Below are 24213 nucleotides of genomic sequence, written 5' to 3'. Positions count from 1 at the left end.
CCCCATGCTGTAGCATAAGTGAGATCCTATTCAAGCTCAAATGCCCATTCTAAGCAACCAGAGAGTGGGCCAAGGATTGAACCTTGAGGAACCACTGAATTTACAGGATATGAAGAAGAGTGCTGTCCATCGAGAACAACTTTTATACTACAATTGGAAAGGAAGGAACTCAATAATCTTAAAGATATTACCAGATACACCGTAAAAAGAAAGCTTATGGAGAAGATCAGCATGCCAAACTTTATCAAAAGCTTTAGAAATGTCAAGAGTGATAGCCTTAACCTCTGTACCTTTATCCAATGCATGATAAAACCTATCAGTTATTACTGTTACCAAATCAGCTGTAGAAGGAGAAGATCAAAATCCATATAGATGATCAGAAAGTAAGTTATTAGATTCAAGATGAGAGAAGTGTCTGTTAATTAAAAGGAGAAGTGTTTGTTAATTAAAGATTCAAAAACCTTGCTTATGATAGGAAGAAGACTGATGGGATGGTAGTTAGACGAGTCAGATTGCTTTCCAGAATTTTTGAAAATAGAGATACCAGATGCCGCTTTCCTGCATTTAAGAAAACAAGACTCTGATAATCACTTGTTAAATAGTTTTGAAAGTGTAGACAATAGCTCTGGAGAACACTTCTACAAGACTACAACAGGCATGTTGTCTGGACCACAAGCTGTAGAAGAGTCTAAGAAGGAAATCACTTTAGATACAGAAGCTGGAGTGATACGAATGTCAAGCAATGGATCAACCTGTTTAACGGCTGTATTAGGTAGAATGCAACTAGTGAAAAGTTCTTAGCAAATAGTTCAGCTTTGTCTTTAGGTGAGGTAACAAAGTCTTAACCATATAAGAGAGGTGGAATAAAAGATTCTCCAAAAGTCATTAGAGCCTAATTTTTGTGATGAAATAGAAGATTTCATGACCTAAGAATAGCGGGCTTTGGCATTAGACAAAATCTTTTCTAACAATTCAAACAAGGTTTCTATCAATAATAAACAGAAGTCTGTTTTCTGGAGACTTGTTTTGCTGATAGATGTGGAAGTAATGGTTTCCATTGGAATTTGCAGCAGCACAGTGCATGAAAAACAATAGAGAAGAGTGAGGCTTGCCTTTTTGTCTAATTGACTAATTGTCTAGAGGGAATAAAAGATTCCATGCCAGCCTTAATCCAAGAAGTTAAATAATAGATAGAGTGAAGTGGTGCTAAACAAAAGCACATAAAAGAATAGTCTGTGTATTTAAACCTAGTTTCCTGACAAATGGGTGAATTCTTACGAATGTAAATGCCCAGGCTAACCATGTGACTATTGGAGTCTTTACAAAATAAAGTAAGATAACCATCAAAACTAAGATCACAAGATGAGACAGCTGAACTCAAATTAGTCTAACAAAGAGAAAGGAGGTCTAGTGAACTTTGCAAGAGATAAGACTCAACAAAAGAAAAGTTACTTCGAAGACCATGAATATTAGTGAATGATAGGTTTAGAGAACTTGGTGATGGCGATGGTTTTTTGTGTTTTATAGTTTTGGTACTTTAGTCAATTTTATTTTTTAAAGAACTTGACTTAAAACATAGATTTTACTCAGTACACTATTTAATAGTCCAAGCAGTTGCCTCATTACTGTTAATAAACCCTAAGCTGTAATAATAGGCTCCAAATGTGGCCTCAACAATGCACACCAAAAGTATAAACAGGGACACTATCCATGTGCAACATGGCACTGTTAGTACTCTGATATTTTTTAGCTGTTGATGGAATCAGCCTCTCTGAGAGCTACCACCAAGTTTGGTAAACCTGACTACCAGCCGGCCTCAGAACCATAAAACTGAGTTTTAGAGCTGTACCCTCATTAGGAGATAATAAAATGAATTGCCTAGGGGGTCGTCCATAAAGTACGTACGCCAAAAATTTTGAAATTTGACCCCCCCCTCCCCCCTGTTGCCATGCGTACTTTTATGTCCCCCCCCCACCCACCCCCCCCCCCCCCCCTTAAAAGTACGTACATTTCTCAAATACCCCCCCCCTCAAATATCCCCCCCCATCCCTCCTTTTTTTTTTTTTATTAATTTAAAAGTTTAATTAAAAAAAAAAAAGACGGAGGCTACCTTAGATACTTTATACTACCCCAAAGCTCTTTGCTTACGCATTTTAAAAATGTCTTCAAGTAAAAATGCAAATAGTAATTTAAATAAATTTAAAATCCACCAATGTAAGTGTATATTTGGGCGAAAGGTTTATGCGGCGGCAATAGTCGACGGAGATCCAGGTTCGATTCTCGGTGAAATCTCGGAAAACTTTTTTTATTTTTTTAACGAATCAAATGTAAATAAACTATACTTAAGGTGGACGTTTTTTTCAGGCACCCCTCTTTAGTAAGTAAAAAACGAGTCTAAGGTGAGATCAGTAATATTGAAAACAAAGGGTAAAACCCAGTAGGAGGGAGCAACAGCAAATTTTGTGCCCTTTTGCTATTTTAAGAAGCTTTTTATTTTAGCAAAACCTAGCGGTCTTTGAGACGCCATTGACACGTTTTTTTTGGGGTGACTCCGTCCCATCAACCACGGCCCTCAGGTCTTACTCAGGGCCAGTATATAAGGGCGGGCATGTGTGCATGGGCCCCCTCAGGATTTTTTGATGTTTTGATTTTTGATGATAGAACACTTTCACACAACGTGCAAACTTAAGTTTGTTAATATGCCAAATGAGGTGGCCTTGCAAAAAATTTGGATGGCGGAGGCCATCCAAATTTTTTTCCAAATCCAAAAGTTATAGCCATGCAAAATTTACACCCCTCTCATTTTGGGGGTCGGGAGGGTAAGCGTTTTAAGGCTTTTTGTTCACAGGCCTCCGCCATCCCGATATTTTGCAAGGCCTCCTCATTTGGCATAGGTATAAACAAACTTAAGTTATGAGTTTGCACGATGTGTGAAAGTGTCCTATCTGCAACATCAAAAAATTCTGAGGGCGCCCATACATGTGTGTGCATAGAGGAAAACTAGACCCTCTACTTTATATACCATACATCTTTTTATGTTGGCAAACTAGAATCTTTAGTCAGAATGTAACTTTTCTATTGATTAGCTGGTTAATTGTGATAAATTAGAAAATCGAAGTACGTACTTTTAAATTGAACCCTCCCCCCCCCTCCCATACGCTTTCGTACGCTTTTTGAAGACCCCCCCCCTCCCCCCTATGAGCGTACGTACTTTATGGACGACCCCTAGTCTTGAAAACAGAGGCACAAGCAAAAACCATGTACCAAGTTAAGAAGATCCAGCGTCCAACATCCTAAACTGGAAAAAAGGTATTCAAAATACATCTGCACCAGCCTAATAGATAAAGAAAGGGTACGAGGCTGGTCAACAGATAAAATTTGTTTTTCCTTTAAGTCTTTGCCTATAAGGTCTTCTACAAGACAGTAGCTAGATGCGTTTAACATCCGCCCAAGATGAGTATTTTTGTCCAGACACCATCTCTAGCTTTTACTCAACCAAGAGCCCCAAGGCAAGAGGTGTTTTAAGTTGAAGTTGGCTTTTCCTAGTCTTTGCCTATAAAAGCGGATCCTACAAGGCAGCAGGATATGAAGTAGGTTTTACTGGGTTACATGTTACCAGTAGCTGGATGACCTGACTGTCTGTTTTGTGGCCCGACATGTGGTGTTTTGAATATTCCATGAGCTAAATCTATTCCCTTAGGGCTTTTTGGCTTTATGTGATCAAGGTAAAAGTCTTCTAAAAATAAAAATTTCTAATAACATAGGTACAGAATATTTTATAAATATAGGTAGTTTAGTTTTCATAATTTATAGATGTTTGATATTTAGTATTATTTACTTTGCTCACCATTTTGTCTTTGGTGCTAACTCCAGAATCTACCAGGGTAGCAGAAACAATAGTTGTACCAGCTATATCACTTATTTAATACCTGAAAAAGAGATTTTCAATAGTATGTATAAGAGAACTAGCTTTTAATAGGCATTAAGTTTGAATATAACTTTGTGTCTAATGAAGCATTGATTTTTAAGAGTTTTTTTCAGTTTTTATCTAAGATTTCTCTTTTTTTGAACAGTGTCTATTTGTCTAATCATTGATCCGCAATAGTTAAAAAATTTGGTAGATTCAGAGCCTAAAAGATGTCTTGCAGTCATTATGGCAAAAGGCGGGCAAATTGACTATTAACTTTATGTTAGCAAAATAGTATAAAAATATGAATTTCTTTCTATAAAAATGTTATCAGCTATTTCACGTTGTTCATGTCACAGCAATGACATTTGATTTTTTTTTCTTCAAAAAGATCAGATTTTAGATATTTTAAGAACTTAAAATTTTAAATTTTTAACACAAGTTAAAAATTTACACTTCCAAAAAAATTTCTTAAACATTAGAATTCTTTAAAAAAAGTTATTTACTTTTAATATTTTAAAGATTAAAGTATTAAAAGTAAATAACTTTTAATATTTTAATCTTTAAAATATTAAAAGTAAATAACTTAAGTAAATAATTTTGGAGTATACGATTTAAAAGGTTGTGCCACAATGTGGCCAAATAATCTTGCCATTTCTGTCAAACAAAAGAAATGGCAAGTTTAGCTCTTGTGCTCTTCATAAAATAAAACTATTTTATGTTTATTTTTAACTTCAAGTTATTGATTATCAAGTTAGCATTTGCTGCTCAATAAAACAATAATATATATAATCACCTTATTGCTGTGTTTTTTATTGACATGGTAATTTTTCTTAACTTCTTATCTCAAAATCGTGTTACATGGAAAATATAGATAATAGAACTTATCCTTAAGAAGCCTTTCAACCAACAATTTCATTTCATTATCTTGTTTTAAAGAAAAATAAACATTAACTCAATCATAGTTTTAGTTTAGAAAAATATTTTATTGATATAAATATATACACATATAATATGTATATCAATGAATCAATATAATTTATTAACTCAAGGCCCAAGTTAATAAATATACAATGGGTAAAATAAAGTGAATTAAAAAAGTATATCCAAGTGGGTTATCCACTTGGATATAAACAGAATCCAAATTTAAAAAGAAAATTTAAAGTGTTATAAATATAACTCAGCTCTCGATTTAAAAATAAATGGAGACTGCATGAACCAGTCAGAGAAAAGCTTTTATGTTGAGATTCTTATCCTGCAGCAGTAGCAATGATGAGTATTGTTGCTTATAAATAACAACATTAGGTGAATGGGCACCATGCTTCACAAAAAATTGGCTAGAACTGTTCTATGGCGGCTTGTTTAATTTCAATTGAAGTGCATTATATGTGACACATAGACAACGAAATGAGCCTTTTTTCAAAATCTTAGCTGACATTTATAAATTGGGCTGCAAAAGGCTTGAAATAACATGATTGTATTGTTTTGTTTGTATTTGTGTTGTGCTGAACTTTCTGCTGATGAGGTTACATAGAGATGACCATAAAAAGAATGTACTTGTTTTATATCTTTGTTATCCTGCATATCGTTTGTGATTAAATAACTTTGGTATTTATATTGCATAGTGTATGTAAGAACCATGTTAGATAATGTGCTATTACCAAGGGCTATTTACAAGAGGTTCATAACTTTGAGGTAATATTATTTGAGACTTGATATTGTTATAAGCTATATCACGTTTCACAGCATACCCAGAGCATAACTCAAATAAAATCTAGAGACAAATGGCTGGCAGAGCACACAGAACAATATCATCAGCATAAAGAATATGGTTAATAAGAGAAGAATGAAAATTAAACACAAATTATTACATTAATAATATATTCATGTTTAATATAAATTAAAAGGCTTTTCTTTTTTAAATCATTCAAAGATAAATTAAGGTAATTTCTGTTTCATATTTTTTTAGCTATTTGTTTTAACATTGAACTCAATTTTAATTTTTGATTTTTACAAATTAAAGCAGCCGTTTAAAGCAGTTGTTGCTTAATTGATTGGCCTTGCTTAAGATGTCTTGCTTTTGAAGCAAGAGGTCTTAAGCAATGCAAACTGAATCATTGGTAATGAAGTAAGGGCAAACTTCTCCTCCGCCGTGCTCTTTGACAAGATGGTTAAGTCTTCTAAAATAAAATAATTAATAAAAAACTAAAGAACAGACTTTAAGTAAAGAGTGATCATTCAAAAAAATCATAGTTTTATTAAGTAGAACATTAAGATTGTTAATATATATATATTAAATAGCAGACGAGACAATATACTTCCTTGTCGCACTCCATTAAGTAAATGTTTTGGATAATATGCCATCCCATATGATCTGAGCTGCTTGGTCAGCATACCATTCAACAGGTAAGCGTAAAGTTACATATTACCTACAGAAAGCATTTGATACTGTTGATCACTCTATCCTCCTAAGTAAACCAGAAAACGAATCGCAATACAGGTGTAGCGCAAAGATTTTAATAGTCCATGCATGATTTAAGAGTATACTTATGCAACAAATCACCTATTTTTCAAATTTTTTTTTGTCAACAAACTAGGTTTAAATCCTGTCAATAGTTTTTTCTCATTAAAACAAGTTAAAATCCTCTGATCATTTTTTTATGTGTTTCTGTTTAGCATGTCTTCACTCTATCTATTTTCTCTTTATTCTTTATTTATATGCACTCTTTTAGATGTAATTTCTAATCAAATTGACAATGCTCTTTTTCTTTAACCCTCTGCCAATATTTTTGTTATTGGTTACTTTAATGCTTATCACACATTGACCATGTTGGCACTCAAGCCCATAACTTATGTACTTCTTAATCTCTTGCTCAGATAGTCAACTTTATGACTTGTTTTCCAGACAACCCTAACCTACCTTCACTCCTTGATTAAAAACTTTTTTATTATTGCTAAAAATCAATATAAAAAGGTGTTTTCTGATGTAATCTTCATTATTACCAATTTACTAAATCTTGTATCTTATCTCAAAAGATAGGCTTTAGAGACTTGGAAATATCTTCAACAGTGTCTTAAACAAAGGTAAGTCTAACATTCCATCTCTAAATTATGGAACTGATCTATTATCTCTCTCAAGGATAAAGCAGAACTATTTGCAAGGAAATTTTCTTCTAATTCAACTCTTGACTCTAATGGCCATACACAACCTGCCAGATTAATTAATTGTTAGATATTCAAATCACCAATCCTTTTATTTGTATTAAATGTTCTTTTTGAATTGGAAAAAGTCTATCAAATATAAATGCGCTTTTCATCAATAATAAAAATATAACTGCCTATAAATATATAGTTGAATTACAGATAGAATCATATGTTGATTGAATAACAGTAAGACTGCAAATATTGATTGAATAACAGTAAGACTGCATATGTTGATTATAAGATATAAATATAAGGAAAGTTAAATTTTTGTATAAATCACTTCTTTTTAGCAGATAAAGTTTTTAAATGTTTAAAGTATATTAATTATACTTGTAATATATAATATGAAAATAATTTATTTATCATTATTAATGTATAAAAAGGCGTTTATTATGATACTGTTGTATAAATTTTACTGTTGTACCTTTTTTTTTTCTTTATCAGAAAAACAGTTTTACAATAAGAATCAGCAGTATAATCCATTAAGTTGAAATATATGCTTTAGGTTTTTAAACAGAAATATTCTAATAATGATTAAGTTTTTAAATTTATATTGTAATAAATTCAAGGTGTATTTATTAGGTAGGCAATGATTTGATGTTTTTACTTATTAGATGTATGGACAGAATGGAGTATTTGGTCTGAATGCATGCCTTCATGTGGATTAAGTCTGATAAACAGATCACTTATTTGCAATACTACAAATACTGTGTTCAATTGCACTAGCAACATTACTGAGACAGCATCTTGTATCAGTAATATAACATGTTTAGGTTAGTAAAAATTAAATTACAAAACATTTGTTTACATGCTAAATTTTTTACTAAAGTTTTTAGATGGATATAAATTTAAACTTATTAAAATATTTAAAGAAGGTTTCAGTTGAAGTTAAACCATATTTACCTTTTTTTTTATACTTCAGGTTACTAGTTAAAAAATCTTAAAATTTAAAATTATCATTTTATATAAATCAATTTTACCTTTTTTGGCAAGTAAAATTTAATAATTTTTTATAAGGTATTTGGATGCAGTGGAGTAATTGGTCAGAATGTGCACCATCATGTGGAGTAAGTGTGATGAATAGATCACGTATTTGCAACAGTACAAAGAGTTTGTATGATTGTTATGGCAACAATACTGAAACAATATCATGCATTAGCAATAAAACTTGTGTTGGTGAGATTTTTTTTTTAATATTTGCATTTGTACAGATTGTAAAGTTTTTTTTGAATTAAGTATACAATGGTACAATTTTTTAAGTTTTATTAAATCTTTGCGAGTTTTTTTTTTATTTTGTTCTGTTAAGTGAAATATAATATACAATACCTAAAAGATTTTTCTTTTTGTTGAAACATTAAAGTCATTATAATTAAAATTTAATGTAGCATTTTAACTATTCTGTTTTAGTCCAGGTGAATAAAAAAAAAGCAATTGCTTTTACTCATATATATATGATTTCAATATTCTTTATATATATATATATATATATATATATATATATATATATATATATATATATATATATATATATATATATATATATATATATATATATATATATAAATATATATATATATATATATATATATATATATATATATATATATATATATATATATATATATAGATATATATATATATCTATATATATATATATATGCATATATATATATATATATATGCATATATATATATATATGCATATATATATATATATATATATATATATATATATGCACATATATATATATATATATATGTGCATATATATTATATATATATGCACATATATATATATATACATATATTTATAAAGAAATTTAGGTATGTGTTTTTACTAATTTATTATTGCTAAATTAATATTGATTTGTTCTTTAACATCATTGAGCACTCTATTTGTAGAATACACTAACGTAACTTAACATACATATATATACATATATATATATATATATATATATATATATATATATATATATATATATATATATATATATATATATATATATAATATATATATATATATATATATATATATATATATATATATATATATATATGTATATATATAGTTCTATAGTTTGTTGCATTTGGGAAGCACGGAAGAAAAAAAGTGATTCTTAGGCCAACACATACGTCACTTTTAATTACTTTTGACTTTCATCCAACATTTGCGTGTCAATGTAGCAGTACTTCCTTGCGGGTCAGGCTATAAGATAGTAGATGTAGCAGCACTCCCTTGCGAGTCAGGCTATTTGTCAGTCGATGTAGCAGCACTCCCTTGCGAGTCAGGCTATAAGATAGTCGATGTAGCAACACTCCGCACATGATTTACAGTAAAAAAAATAAAAATTAAAACATTGTTTATATTGTTAAAAACATTCAGAATGTTTTTAAAGACATTCTGGTCAATTAAATTTGCATTTTTGTGGTTTTTTTAAAAAACGATTAATTTGTAATTAAATTAATGGTTTTGGCTTTCGTCCAACATTTGCGTGTTGGACGAAAGTCAAACGTAATTAAAAGTGACGTATGTGTTGACCTAAGAATCACTTTTTTCCTTCTGTGCTTCCCAAATGCAACAAACTATATATATATATATATATATATATATATATATATATATATATATATATATATATATATATATATATATATATATATATATATATATATATATATATATATATATATATATATATATATATATATATATATATATATATATATATATATATATATATATATATACAGTGATGGGCACAAACTTTTTTATTATAGTTTAACTAAACTACTAACAAAAACTGAAAAAAGTAGTTAAACTTTTAGTTTTTACTTTTTATAAAAAGTAGTTAACTTAAACTAATTAGAAATAGTTAACTAAAATTCAACTTTTTTGCGCATAAAATTCAAATTTTTTTCATCAGATTTATCACTTTTTAGTTTAACATCTTTGTAACACATGTTCACAAGTAAGCTGTTCATGTTATCAATAACAATAACAGATTATTAGATTAAAAGTTTGAATTTATGATATTAGCACACCAAGCGGAAATGATGTTGAAAAGTCCAGTTCATACACTAAATAAATAAATACGTAAAAATAGTAATAACAGAATCCTTGGAGTCCTTGGTCAGGTGAGTGGTGCATAGAAATAGAACGATTTATTTGGCGATATATAAAAAATTTACTTAATAAAAATTTAGTTAAACTTTTTCAACTAAACTAGGAAAAAAGTTAGTTAAACTAAAAGTTTAATTTAAATAAAAAAATTTAGTTTAACTATTGCATTTAACTAAAAAAAAGTAGTTTAACTAAAAGTTAACTAAAAAATTAGTTAACTATGCCCATCACTGTATATAAATATATATATATATATATATATATATATATATATATATATGTATTTATTTATATATGTATTTATATATATGTATATATATATATATATATATATATATATATATATATATATATATATATATATATATATATATATATATATATATATATATATATATATATAAATTTGCTTCATGACGAACCTGCTGGAGACAAAACTGACTGTAGAAAAAATATATATATTTCAACTAATTCACTTCTGACATGGTTGCGAGTGAATGCTATTAAGTTATGAGTTACTAGAAAGCAAAGGATTGGGTTAAAGAGAGAGTAAACAATTATCCGAAGACTTGGAAAGTTGTAGGTTAGATCAGGAAAACATTAAGTTGGGTAAAAGTTTTCAGGTTATGTTGATGTTCAGGGAAAAAAAAACTAGGTAAATAATAAATTTCATTGCATTAAGGGACAAATACAGTAAAGTTTGCAGTAAATAACTGAGATTTGTTGATTTTTAAATCCACTAGTCTCTGCATGCTCAAAGCTTTTACAGAAAAGAGATCATATTAGAGATTGGCTGCTTGTTCTAAGCAATTGAAAAGATTATTTAGAGACAAGAGTATAAAGTTGAGTTGTCAGCAAACAAAGTCTTTGTGTAGATGTAAGACCAGAAATATTGTTAACTTAGATAAGAAACAATACAGAAGCAAATATTAAATCTTACAGCACACCTAAAGTTACTGGAAATGAAGAAGAGTGTACACGTTCAAAAATGACTTGAATATTGTTATTAGAAAGAAATAGTTTGATAATCTTAAAACTTTTATATGAAGAAACTAATATTATAGGGAAGACTAATGAAAAGATAGTTGGAGAAGTTAGAGCGTTATTTATAGTTTTTAAATATTAAAATTTAGCACTTATTAATAATTTAACAAGAATTGAAAATGAATGACCATTATATTCAAGATTTAAATTAGAAATAAAGTTCTTTGTAAATAACTCTGTCTTATTCTAGGGAGAAGATATAAGATCAGACCTATGAATTAGAGATAGAATGTCAGACTTAAGTTAATGACACTGTTAAAGACTTTCCAAAAGTCTCTAGAACCAAAAATTGGTTCTTGCTCTTATAAAAAAGACGTAAAGAATAGTTATGGTTTAATATATTAACTGCACCTGGTTATTAGTTAAAAAACCTTAAAATGCAAAATTATAATTTTATGTAAATCATTTTTACCTTTTTTTGGTAAGTAAAATTTTATAATTTTTAAGGTATTTGGATGCAGTGGAGTAGTTGGTCAGAATGTGCACTATCATGTGGAGTTAGTGTGATGAATAGATCACGTATTTGCAACAGTACAAAAAGTTTGTATGATTGTTATGGCAACAATACTGAAACAGTATCATGCATTAGCAATAAAACTTGTGTTGGTGAGATCTTTTTTTTAATATTTGCATTTGTACTAATTCCAAACCTTTTTTTAAAATTTAGTATATAATGTTACAAATTTTGTTTTGTTTTTATTAAGTAGAATGTCAGGTCAAGTTATTATTTATTAGGTGTTTATTTTCAATGGAGTAATTGGTCTGAATGTCTACCTTCATGCGGAGAAAGTCAGATGAGCAGATCTCTTATTTGCAATACCATAAATATGTCCGATTGCTTGACCAACTTTACTGAGATAGCGTCTTGTATTAGCAATGTAACATGTTTAGGTTAAAAAAAAATTAATAATAAAGTAATAAATAATAATTTAAAATAGTGTCATATTTGTAAAGTAACATATGTAATGTATAATATAATTATTATTTATTTATCATTAATTATTTATAAAAGACATTTATTTTGACAAAAAAATTATTGTTGCAGTTTTTTTTTTCTTTATTCAAAAAACAGTTTTTTATAAGCAATAGCAGTATAATACAGTATAACTTCATATATGTGCGTTAGTTTTTTAAACAGAAATATGCTTTACCAACATTATATTGTAAGATGCTAATAATGGTTAAGTTTATAAATTTATATTGTAATAAATTTTTAGTTGTATTTATCAGGTAGAAAATTAATTTAAGTTATTATTTATTTAGTGTTTGGATACCATAAATACAAAGTTGTATTTATTAGTAAAAAGTTAGTTGATGTTTTTACTTATTAGATGTATGGACTCACTGGAGTAATTGGTCTGAATGCCTGCCTTCATGTGGAATAAGTCTGATGAACAGATCACTTATTTGCAATACTACGAATACTGTGTTCAATTGCTCTGGCAACATTACTGAGACAGCAACTTGTATTAGCAATATAACATGTTTAGGTTAGTAAAAGTAAAGTTATGTAACAATACATAGCAAACAAGCATGTTGTGATGGGGGCTTCAGTCTATTTATAGGACATGCATTAAGACACATCTGTGTACAAATTTAATTTTTTTTTTTTCTTTTGCTCTGACTCAATGCATGGATTCTGCTTGTATCTCTATTTTTATGACTAGGCAACTCATTCTATTATATCCTAATGTACCATAAAACTGAAATTTATATTTATGGTACAAGTTGTACCATAGCCATAAATTTCAGTTTTATGGTTCAAAGGCTGGCTGGTAGTCAGGTTTCCTAAACTATTTAGTAGAAGTTAATTCCATTAAAAGCTGTAAAATATTAGAGTACTAACAGAACCATTTTGCGCATGAATGGTGTCCCTGTTTGTACTTTTTGTGTGCATTGTCAAGGCCTTTATGAGCCCTTTGTTGCGGCTTAGGGTTTGTTGTTAGTTTTAGGGCAAATGCTTGGACTATTACACAGTGTACTGAGTACTATTTGTGCTTTGAGTCAATTTCTTTAACATATCCAAAAATGAGGAAAAAACACCAAAAACTTTAAAATACAAAAAACTATCGTCATCACCAAATTCTCTAAATATATCATTCACTAGTATTTGTGGTCTTTGAAGTAACTTTTCTTCTGTTGAGTGTAATCTCTTGCAAAATTCACCAGATTTACTTGCTCTTTGTGAGACTAACTTGAGTTCAGCTGTCTCATCTTATGATCTTAGTGTTGATGGCTATCTTACTTTAATTCGTACTCTAATAGTCACATGCTTAGCCTGGCCTTTTACATTCGTAAGAATTCACTTATTTGTCAGGAAACTAGGTTTGTATCCATAGACTATTCTTTGATGTGCTTTTTTCTTTGTTCTACATCCCTCTCCTTTATCTCAAGATTGCACCTTTTTTAATGTTATTTTTGATTAAATTGACCAAGCCTTTTCTCTTTGTCCTCCAGCCAGTATTGTTGCTGTTGGTGACTAAAATGCTAATCACACTAAATGGTTTGGATATAGTGTCTGACTCTTGAGGCGTTAAGGTCCACAACTTTTGCCTTTCTCAATCTCTAACATAAATAGTTAAACCTTCTTCTAAAGTCTAACATAAATAGTTAAACCTTCCAACTTGCTTTCCATACAATCTGAATAATTTACCTTCTCTACTTGACTTATGTCTTGTTTTTGATCCTAATCAGGGTTTAGTTTCTCCACATTTACCCTTAGGTGCTTCTGATCACAGTTTGATCTCTCTAAAACTATTATCTCATTTTTCTTCATTATCAAAATCCCCCTATCATCGTTCTTTTCATAACTACTTTGAAGCTGACTGAGACTCTTTCTGTGATTTTCTTTGTGATGAGCCTTGCATGGAAATCTATTGTCTACCTGCTGACAAATGTGTTTCTTATGTAACTGCTTGGGTTCAAACTGGCTTGGATTCTTATATTCTCTTTCTATAATTCCAAGTAAAACCTCACTCTTCTCCATGGTCTTCCTCTCATTGTACTTCAACTTTCAATTGTAACCATTACTTTCATATTTATCACCAAAACAACTCTCTAGAAAGCAGACTGATCTGTTTGCTATTACTAGAAACCATTGTAAAAAGATTTTGTTTAACATTTAAGCCTGCTAAATCTCAGGTCACAAAATCTCAAATTTTGTCTCAAAAATTAGGCTCCAAAGGCTTCTAGATGTTCTTTAACAGTGTCTATAATAAGGGAAAATCTATTTTTCCGCCTCTCTTGCAGGGTTCATATTTTTTTACCTTACGTAAATACAAAGCTGAATTGTTTGCTATAAACTTTATATTAATCTCATCTCTTGATTCCACCAATTACATCCTACCTGATATAGCCGACAAACAGATTGATCCATTGCTTGACATTTGTATCACACTAGCTTCAGTACCTAAAGTGATTTCCTGCTTAGACTCTTCTGCGACTTGTGGTAGAGGCAACATACTTGATATAGTTTTGAAGAAGTGTTCTACGGAGCTGTCAACTATACTTTCAAAACTATTTAACAATTGCTTGCTTTACAGCTTGCTGAAAAGCCACATCTGTTATCCCTATTTTCAAAACTTCTAGAGAGTGATCTGACTCATCTAACTATCATCTCATTAGTCTACTTACTATCATAAACAAGGTTTTTAAGTCTTTAATTAATAAACACTCAATCTCTAATAATTTACTTTCAGATCGTCAATATGGATTTTGATCTTTTATATGATTCTACTTCTGATTTGTTAACAGTGACAACTGATAGATTTTATTGTGCATTAGATTTAGTGCTATTGTTCGAAACATTTCTAAAGCTTTCGTTAAGTTTTCTATATAAATCCTTTTTTATCAATCTTAGTATAAATTGTCCTTGGTAGACTGCACAATTTTTTATTTTCTGTAATTTTAGAGGTTTCTCAAGTTCTATTCTTGGCTTTATACTTTTTAATTTACATTATCGGTCTTTCAGAAATTCTCACATTCAAGGCATAGTTTGTTGATGATACTACCATTTATTCTTGTCTTGATAACAAGTCAATACTCTCTGATTGATGGATGGGGCATTTGAGCTTAAAAAGGATCTCACTTCTGCCACAGCATGGGGCCTTCAGTGGCTGGTGAATTTTAACACAGATAAAACTCAATTTTTTTCATCTAAATGTTATCGCAACAATTTAGATCTTCCTATATTTATGAACAGTAGTGTACTCGATTAGTCATCTACCCTTCTAGGATTATCTCTTTCTCCCAATCTTCCTTAAAAAAAAAAAATGCTGCAAAATTAGCATCTGACAAGGTTGCATCTCTTTTTTGTGCTTACCACTTTCCTATTCTGGATTCTATTCTTTATCTCTATAAATTTCAAATTCGTGCTAGTACCGAATACTGTTACCATATCTGGAGCCAATCTTCAAATGATACTCTTTCTTTTTAAAACAAGGTGCAAAAATGCATCGTAAACATAGTTGGACCTGCTCTTGCAGCCAACCTCCAACTATTGTCACATTATCATAATGTTGCTTCTCTTTTCTATATATACTATATATTATATACTATATATAGTATATATTCTATATATACTATATATATATATATATATATATATATATATATATATATATATATATATATATATATATATATATATATATATATATATATATAGTGTATATACTATAATGGGCACTGCTCTAAAAAGCTAGCATCTCTTGTGCCTTCTACTAAATTTAATTCTTCATTCAATTTCTTGTATAAAAATATACTTGTATAAAATATTCTTGTGTTACATCATTCAAATAAGTCTCGTTCTTTTACTGTGACTGTTCCTAAGTATTCCAAAAATTCTTATTTGTCTAGATTTTTTCCTCAAACATCAATTATTTTGAATTCACTCCCTTCGTCTTTTTTTCTGATTCATATAACTTGCAATCTTTTAAGTTCTTTGTTAATCTATATCTTGCTTTATAAACTTCATCTGTTCTCTTTTAGTAACTTCCAATTTTAAGTGGTTGCTTGCTGCCTTATTAGAAGTGAAGATGTTTTAAAAAGAAAGTGTTTTGTAAACTGTTTAGGAAACCATATCAACAATTAGAATTGTTTGTTAATTAATAAATTAATGTGGATTGTTATATTTATTTAACAATAATTATATATTATGTATTATTTTATCTTAGTTGCATAATAAGCTATAATTTATATTTTCATTATAAACAAAAAAATACATATGAAAATTATTTTATATTTCAATATTATTATGTATAATCAAATCGTACATAGGTTTTATTAAAGTTTGTATAACAATATGGATAATAAACTTTTTACATATTGACTTATGATTATGACATATAGTTATGATATCCAATAAAAATCTTATGATACATTAAAGGGATCCTAAACTCCCAACGCATGCTGTGTTCATATTAAAGATGTTGAAAAAAAACGGTTTGAACCAAGTTTTTTTGATTAGAAATAAATAATGAATGCATACCAAGAAAAACTAATCTTATCGTTTTAGTCAAACACTGCAAAAAAAATTTGTAAAAAGGTAAGAATAATAAATTACTTTTATTTTATAGGAGTAACTTGTATTTTAAAGATATCTTTTAAAAATAAATTACTCCTATAAAATAAAAATTAATAAAGTAACAAAATTGACAAATATATGTTTTCCAATAAATGCTACAATAATGCTGCGCAATTTTGCAACCTTTAGTCATAATAATTATTTTTTACCTACTTTAGTTTTAAAAGACTTTAGTACCCCCGTCATTAAAATCATTCATTTTAAATATATTTTGACATGATTATTTATTATTCCTCCGAACTTCATGCAAAGCAAGTTCAGACAAAATAATGTCTAACCAAATAAAAATGCTATTACTAAATTTATACGGGTAATTAATATAAAACAATTTTTTATCAGAATCTTTATTGAGATAATAAATACTTCATCATTTATTAGCATTAAATATAGCGCAATTTATAACAACAAACAAGTATAAAATATTTAAGGTTTTTATATCTTTTTAAATGTTAAAATTAGAAAATAAATAACTAAACAAATAATGAAAAAATTTATGAATAAAAATAAATAAAAATTTTCCAGACTTTCATTTGTTAAAAGTCTGCCGTGATGTCAAATACTAAAACTTTTATGAATTAAACACGCTTCAAAGGAATGGGTAACAGAAATAATGTCGAAAAATGAATTTTTGAATAGTGTTGAATATATTAAAAAGGCCTAATGTCGCAAAAAAAAGGAATAGTGTTGCAAAAGAATTTAATGAATAGTGCCAAAAACAATAAAAAGGAACAGTGTCAAAAACATAAAAAGGAATAGTGTCGCAAATAATAAAAGGAATAGTGTCGCAAATAGTAAAATCAAAATAGTGTCAAAAACATAAAAAAGGTACAGTGTCGCAAATAGTAAAAACAGAGTACATCTTGATGCTTCATTAATTAATACATATGTTTATTGTGGGAAAGGCAAGTTTTCCACAATTCAAAACTTATTTTTCTGTTTAAGTAAATTTGTTTATAGGTAGGCAGCAGTACCGGCTTTAGTGATTGGACTGGGTAGCAGCACTGTATGGGTTTTGGAGTTCGGTACTTTTACCACAACAAACTAAATTATGTATTTTTGGCAGTGATTATCTGGAAAGTTTTTAAAAATGTGGGTTAAGCCGCTTTTACACTGAACCCCTCAAATAATAGTACCAATTCAATACTACAGGAAAAACAGGTCGTTATCAAATGCTACAAATGTTTTATCATGTACAGAACATTTATTTGAAATTTATGATAAAAACTTCCCAAAATGTAACATTTATAAAACAAACTAAAGTCTAAAATAACCATTGGTAACAAAAGGTCTTAAAAAATCCCCAAAATTATTTAATACCTTAAAACAAAAAGGTGTTATTTTTGAGTACAGACTTAAGATAAAGGAGAGCAATATAGATTTAAGAGTAATGTGATAGAGTGAAGCAGTGCTACACAAAAGCTCAGAATAGTTTGTGGATTCAAACCTAGTTTCCTGACAAATGGGTGAGTTCTTCCGAATGTAAATGCCCAGGCCAAGTATGTAACTTTTGGAGTCTTTACAAATTGAAGAAAGATAACCATCAACACTAAAATCACAAGATGAGACAGTTTAATGCAAGTTAGTTTCATAAAAAGCAAATAGACCAGGTGAACGTTGCCAGAGATAAGACTAGATAAAAGAAAAGTTATTTTGGAGACCACAAATATTAATAAATTATAGATTTAGAGAAATTGGTGTTGCCGATGGTTTTTTGTGCTTTATAGCTTTTGGTACTTGAGTCATTTTTGAATTTGTTAAAGTTGATTCAATGCACAGATTGTTCTATTTTTTAAAGCAAACAATACGTGTTTTGATTAGTTTTGACACTTATATTCAATACCACAAATATGTCCTCTATCAACATTACTGAGATAGTGTCTTGTATTAGCAATAGCACATGCTTAGGTTGGAAAAATTTTTTTGTTATGCACAATTTTTTAATTAAGTTATAAATAATAAATTAAAATGGTTTCATATTTATAAAGTATGGAACACACTTGTAATATATAATATGAAAATTATTTATTTATCATTATTTATGTATAAAAAGGCGTTTATTATGATACTGTTGTATAAATTTTACTGTTGTACTTTTTTTTTCCTTATCAGAAAAAAAGTTTTACAATAAGAATCAGCAATACAATCCATTAAGTTGAAATATATGCTTCAGGTTTTTAAACAGAAATATTCTAATAATGATTAAGTTTACAAATTTATATTGTAATAAAATTTTAGGTTTATTTATTAGGTAGACAATGATTTGATGTTTTTACTTATTAGATGTATGGACAGAATGGAGTATTTGGTCTGAATGCATGCCTTCATGTGGGTTAAGTCTGATGAACAGATCACTTATTTGCAATACTACAAATACTGTGTTCAATTGCACTAGCAACATTACTGAGACAGCATCTTGTATCAGTAATATAACATGTTTAGGTTAGTAAAAATTAAATTACAAAACATTTGTTTACATGCTAAATTTTTTACTAAAGTTTTTAGATGGATATAAATTTTAAACTTATTAAAATATTTAAAAAAGGTTTCAGTTGAAGTTAAACCATATTTACCTTTTTTTTTACTTCTGGTTACTAGTTAAAAAACCTTTAAAATTATAATTTTAAATCAATCTTTTTTACCTTTTTTTGGCAAGTAAAATTTAATAATTTTTTATAAGGTATTTGGATGCAGTGGAGTAATTGGTCAGAATGTGCACCATCATGTGGAGTAAGTGTGATGAATAGATCACGTATTTGCAACAGTACAAAGAGTTTGTATGATTGTTATGGCAACAGCACCGAAGTAGTATCATGCATTAGCAATAAAACTTGTGTTGGTGAGATCTTTTTTTTTAATATTTGCATTTGTACAAATTTCAAAGTTTTTTTTGAATTAAATATACAATGGTACAATTTTTTAAGTTTTATTAAATCTTTGCGAGTTTTTTTGTTTTGTTTTGTTCTGTTAAGTGAAATATAATATACAATGCCTAAAAGATTTTTCTTTTTGTTGAAACATTAAGTCCATTATAATTAAAATTTAATGTAGCATTTTAACTATTCTGCTTTAGGCCGGGTGAATAAAAAAAAGCAATTGCTTTTACTCATATATATACGTAACTTAACATATAAATATATATATATATATATATATATATATATATATATATATATATATATATATATATATATGTATATATATATATATATATGTATATATATATATATATATATATATATATATATTTATATATATAAATTTGCTTTATGACGAACCTGCTGAAGGCAAAACTGACTGTAGAAAAAATATATATTTGTTTCAACTAATTCACTTCTGACATGGTTGTAAGCGAACGCTATTAAGTTATGAGTTACTAGAAAGCAAAGGATTGGGTTAAAGAGAGAGTAAACAATTATCCGAAGACTTGGAAAGTTGTAGGTTAGATCAGGAAAACATTACGTTGGGTAAAAGTTTTCAGGTTTTGTTGCTGTTCAGGGAAAAAAAAAACTAGGTAAATAATAAATTTCATTGCATTAAGGGACAAATACAGTAAAGTTTGCAGTAAATAACTGAGTTTTGTTGAATTTTAAATCCACTAGTCTCTGCATGCTCAAAGCTGTTACAGAAAAGAGATCATATTAGAGATAGGCTGCTTGTTCTAAGCAATTGAAAAGATTATTTAGAGACAAGAGTATAAAGTTGAGTTGTCAGCAAACAAAGTCTTTGTTTAGATGTAAGACCAGAAATATTGTTAATTTAGATAAGAAACAATACAGAAGCAAAAATCTTACAGCACACCTAAAGTTACTGGAAATAAAGAAGAGTGTACACGTTCAATACTGTTATTAGAAAGAAATAGTTTAATAATCCTAAAACTTTTATATGAAGAAACTAAAATTATAGGGAAGACTAATGATAAGATAGTTGGAGAAGTTAGATTCTTTTTTATAGTTTTTAAATATTGAAATTTATCACTTATTAATAGTTTAGCAAGAATTGAAAAAAATTCTAGACTTTCGTAAGAATGTGATAGAAATGTTGTCTTAACCACAAGCCGTAAAAGGTTTTAATAAAAAATTGACTTGAGCATCGGAAGCCAAATGTGGATGAAGATTTGGATGTCCAACTATGGGTTAATCTGTTTAACTGAGATGCTAGGAAGAGAATGGCTGTTATATTCAAGATTTAAATTAGAAATAAAGTTCTTTGTAAATAACTCTGTCTTATTCTAGGGAGGAGATATAAGATCAGACCTATGAATTAGAGATAGAATGTTAGACTTAGAATTAATGACACTGTTAAAGATTTTCCAAAAGTCACTAGAACCTAAAATTTGTTCTTGCTCTTGTAAAAAAGACGTAAGGAATAGTTTTGGTTTAATATAGTATCTGCACAAGAAGTTTAAAAATGTGGATTAGAATGAGGCCAAAGAGAAGGACTAAAAGCTTCCGTGCCTGTTTGTTTCAAGGAAATTAGATAAAAGGCACATTTATATATATCCATATTAATATACATAATTTGGATATATATGAATATAAACATGTATGTTTGCTATTTATTTAGATGCTGGCGTACAATATATGGTGTAGTATTTGTCGAAAAAGAAGATGATCAGGTAGATGTGTGGTATGACACTAACAAGAAATGAAAAGGAACCATAATTTTTGACAGATTAGAAGAAATATTCTATCAAACAATGCTTATTGGAGAAGATTAAAGTGGTTTGAGTACCAGTTAGTAGAGAAGTAGCAGCTTCAGAAGGAAAAAAACTTGACAAGAGTGCATAACATTTAGTATGAATGAACTTTAGTTGAGTAAAGAAAATGCTTGAAATTGTTTATATTAGAAAAACAGCATAAATAGAGAAGGGTAAAGCTTGATGACTATGATGACGATGACAATAATGATGATGATGATAATAATGCTGATGATGATAGTGATGATGATCATCATCATCATAATCATCATCATGATAATGATGATGATCATAGTCATGGTGATGATCATGAGAAGGAATGAGGAATATTACAGAAATAGGGAAGGTTAAAGCGGTTAATGATGGAAGGTTAAAGCGGTTAATAAACGGAAGATTAATGATGATGATGATAATGATGATAATGATGATGATGATCATGAGCAGCCCTTATCACAAGTTCGAAATTTATTTTGTTACAGGAGGTTCAGAAAGATTTAAAAATTCGCGCTTGATTTAAAAGCAGTCTTGTAACTTGTTTTCCTAAATATTTTTCAAAGTTTTGGTAATGGTGTTGGGATCCACTGCAGTGATGTTGTTGGTTAATTGCTTCATTTTTTCATTTATTTTATTATTTGAGTGTGTTCAGTCTTTGTTTTGTTTGACCCCGTTCACTAAACTCTTTTGTTGGACATAAATTTTCAGGTCATAATTAAAATTGTGTATTATCTAAATGTTTGTTGATTCTTTTCCATGCATTTTGAAATATATTGTTGAAATACATTGTTGTCTATATGTATAACTAAAAAACTTAATGTTTTATTTTTTTTGTCCATTCACAATTCCATTGTATATTTAATGCCATGCACACACACATATAAGTGTAATAATTTTTTTAATTTACAGTTTTTTTTCTTATTTTATGTATTTTTTTGGTCAACAAAATTTGTTGGTAGTTGTCATAGGTATCTATATTTAATCTGTAAAAAATTAATAAACACAAAGAGACAATTATAAAGCTTTGCAAGATCTTGAGGTTATAGAATTTTTAATTCAGGAAAACTTTTTTTGGATATAAGATGGTAAAGGAGAAATTGTCATAATACTTGTTTAATCTTAAAGTTTAAGGGGTAAACAGATTCTATCTGTTGACCAGCCTTGACCAGAACTCTGTGGTAGCTCTCGATCTTTGAAAATGTGCGCATTGTCGAGGCCACATTTTGAGCCCGTTCTTACAGCTTAGGGTTTATTAATAGTATTTAGGCAATTGCTTGGACTGTTAAATAGTGTACTGATCATTATCTGTGCTTTGAGTCAAGTTCTTCAAAAAAAACTATAAAACTCAAAAAAACATCATCATCGCGTTGTTCTCTAAATCTATCATTCACTAATATTCGCAGTTTTCAAAGTAACTTTTCTTCTGTTGAGTCTTATCTCTTGCAAAGTTCACCAGACCTACTTGCTTTTTGTGAGGCTTATTTGAGTTCGGCTGTTTCATCTTGTGATCTTAGTGTTGATTTTTTCCTTCCTTTAATTCATAAAGACTCCATTAGTCACATGGTTGGCCTGGGCATTTGCATTTGTAAAAATTCACCCATTTGTTGGGAAATTAGGTTTGAATCCACATTTAGCACCACTTCATTTTATCATCTTCTTCTTTGTTCTATATCGCTTTCCTTCATCTCAAGACTGCACTCTTTTTAATGTTATTTCTGATGAAATTGACCAAGCCTTTTTTCTTTATCTTTCAGCCAATATTGTTGTTGTTGGTAACCTTAACTCAAATAGTCAACTCTCCACCTTTCTTTCCAGACAATTTGTATCATTTACCTTTCTTTACTCAACTTATGTCTTGTTTCTGATCCTAGTCAGTGCTCAGTTTATCCACATTCACCCTTAGGTGCTTTTGATCACAGTTTGATCTCTAACTCCTCTACTTTTTTTCCTCGAACATCAGGAATTTGGAATTTGCTTCCTTTTTCTTACCTTCCTGATTCATATAATTTGCAACCTTTTAAGTTGTCTGTCAGTCGTTATCTTGCTCTATAAACTTCATCTTTTCTCTTCCAGTAACTTCCAGCTCTAATAGTGGTTGCGAAGATATTGAGAAAAAAAGTTGCGGAGTTACTATGAATGTTATGTTACAAAAAACAATTAAAAACAAATTTTCAAGTTAATGAATTTTCGCTTTTTACAGCAGCATACATGCATATGTACAAACATACAGACTTGAACAGGAATTGTCTGTGATTGCATGCCATTCCTCACCATGCTAATAAATTTTCTGTTTTTCTGATAATTTGACTGCAGTTTTTCATATGTTTTGGCAATTTAAACATTTCAGTGGTGCCCAGACCGCTGATTCAGCAATATAAAATAATTAGAATCTAGCCTCAGCCTTTATATATATATATATATATATATATATATATATATATATATATATATATATATATATATATATATATATATATATATATATATATATATATATATATATATATATATATATATATATATATATATATATATATATTTTAAAGAACTAAATCCAATGGTTTGTTATACATATATATGTAATGCAAACTAAACTATGTAATAACTAGCAGTATGCAACCCGTAATACGAGTTATTAATGGATAAATCACTTATAACAA

General features: G+C 28.8%; 1 protein-coding gene across 4 annotated transcripts in view; it reads left to right on the top strand.

Moving 5' to 3' along the window:
- LOC136080642 (A disintegrin and metalloproteinase with thrombospondin motifs adt-1-like) overlaps positions 1 to 24213 on the top strand; it is a 129566-nt gene that overhangs the window by 85984 nt on the left and 19369 nt on the right. For 3 of the 4 annotated variants that reach the window (XR_010638572.1, XM_065797556.1, XM_065797554.1), the window contains 7 exons: positions 7726 to 7884; positions 8129 to 8287; positions 11727 to 11885; positions 12015 to 12170; positions 12611 to 12769; positions 19144 to 19302; positions 19541 to 19699. Coding sequence is in view for 3 of the 4 variants with exons in the window: in XM_065797556.1 (XP_065653628.1) it covers positions 7726 to 7884; positions 8129 to 8287; positions 11727 to 11885; positions 12015 to 12170; positions 12611 to 12769; positions 19144 to 19302; positions 19541 to 19699 (1110 nt within the window). In the remaining variant the exon portion in view is untranslated. The remainder of the gene's footprint in view (positions 1 to 7725; positions 7885 to 8128; positions 8288 to 11726; positions 11886 to 12014; positions 12171 to 12610; positions 12770 to 19143; positions 19303 to 19540; positions 19700 to 24213) is intronic. The other variant, XM_065797555.1, reaches the window with a different exon arrangement.

Source organism: Hydra vulgaris, chromosome 05, assembly GCF_038396675.1.
Source record: "Hydra vulgaris chromosome 05, alternate assembly HydraT2T_AEP".
NCBI lineage: Eukaryota > Metazoa > Cnidaria > Hydrozoa > Anthoathecata > Hydridae > Hydra > Hydra vulgaris.
This window is presented reverse-complemented; position numbering and strand designations above follow the sequence as displayed.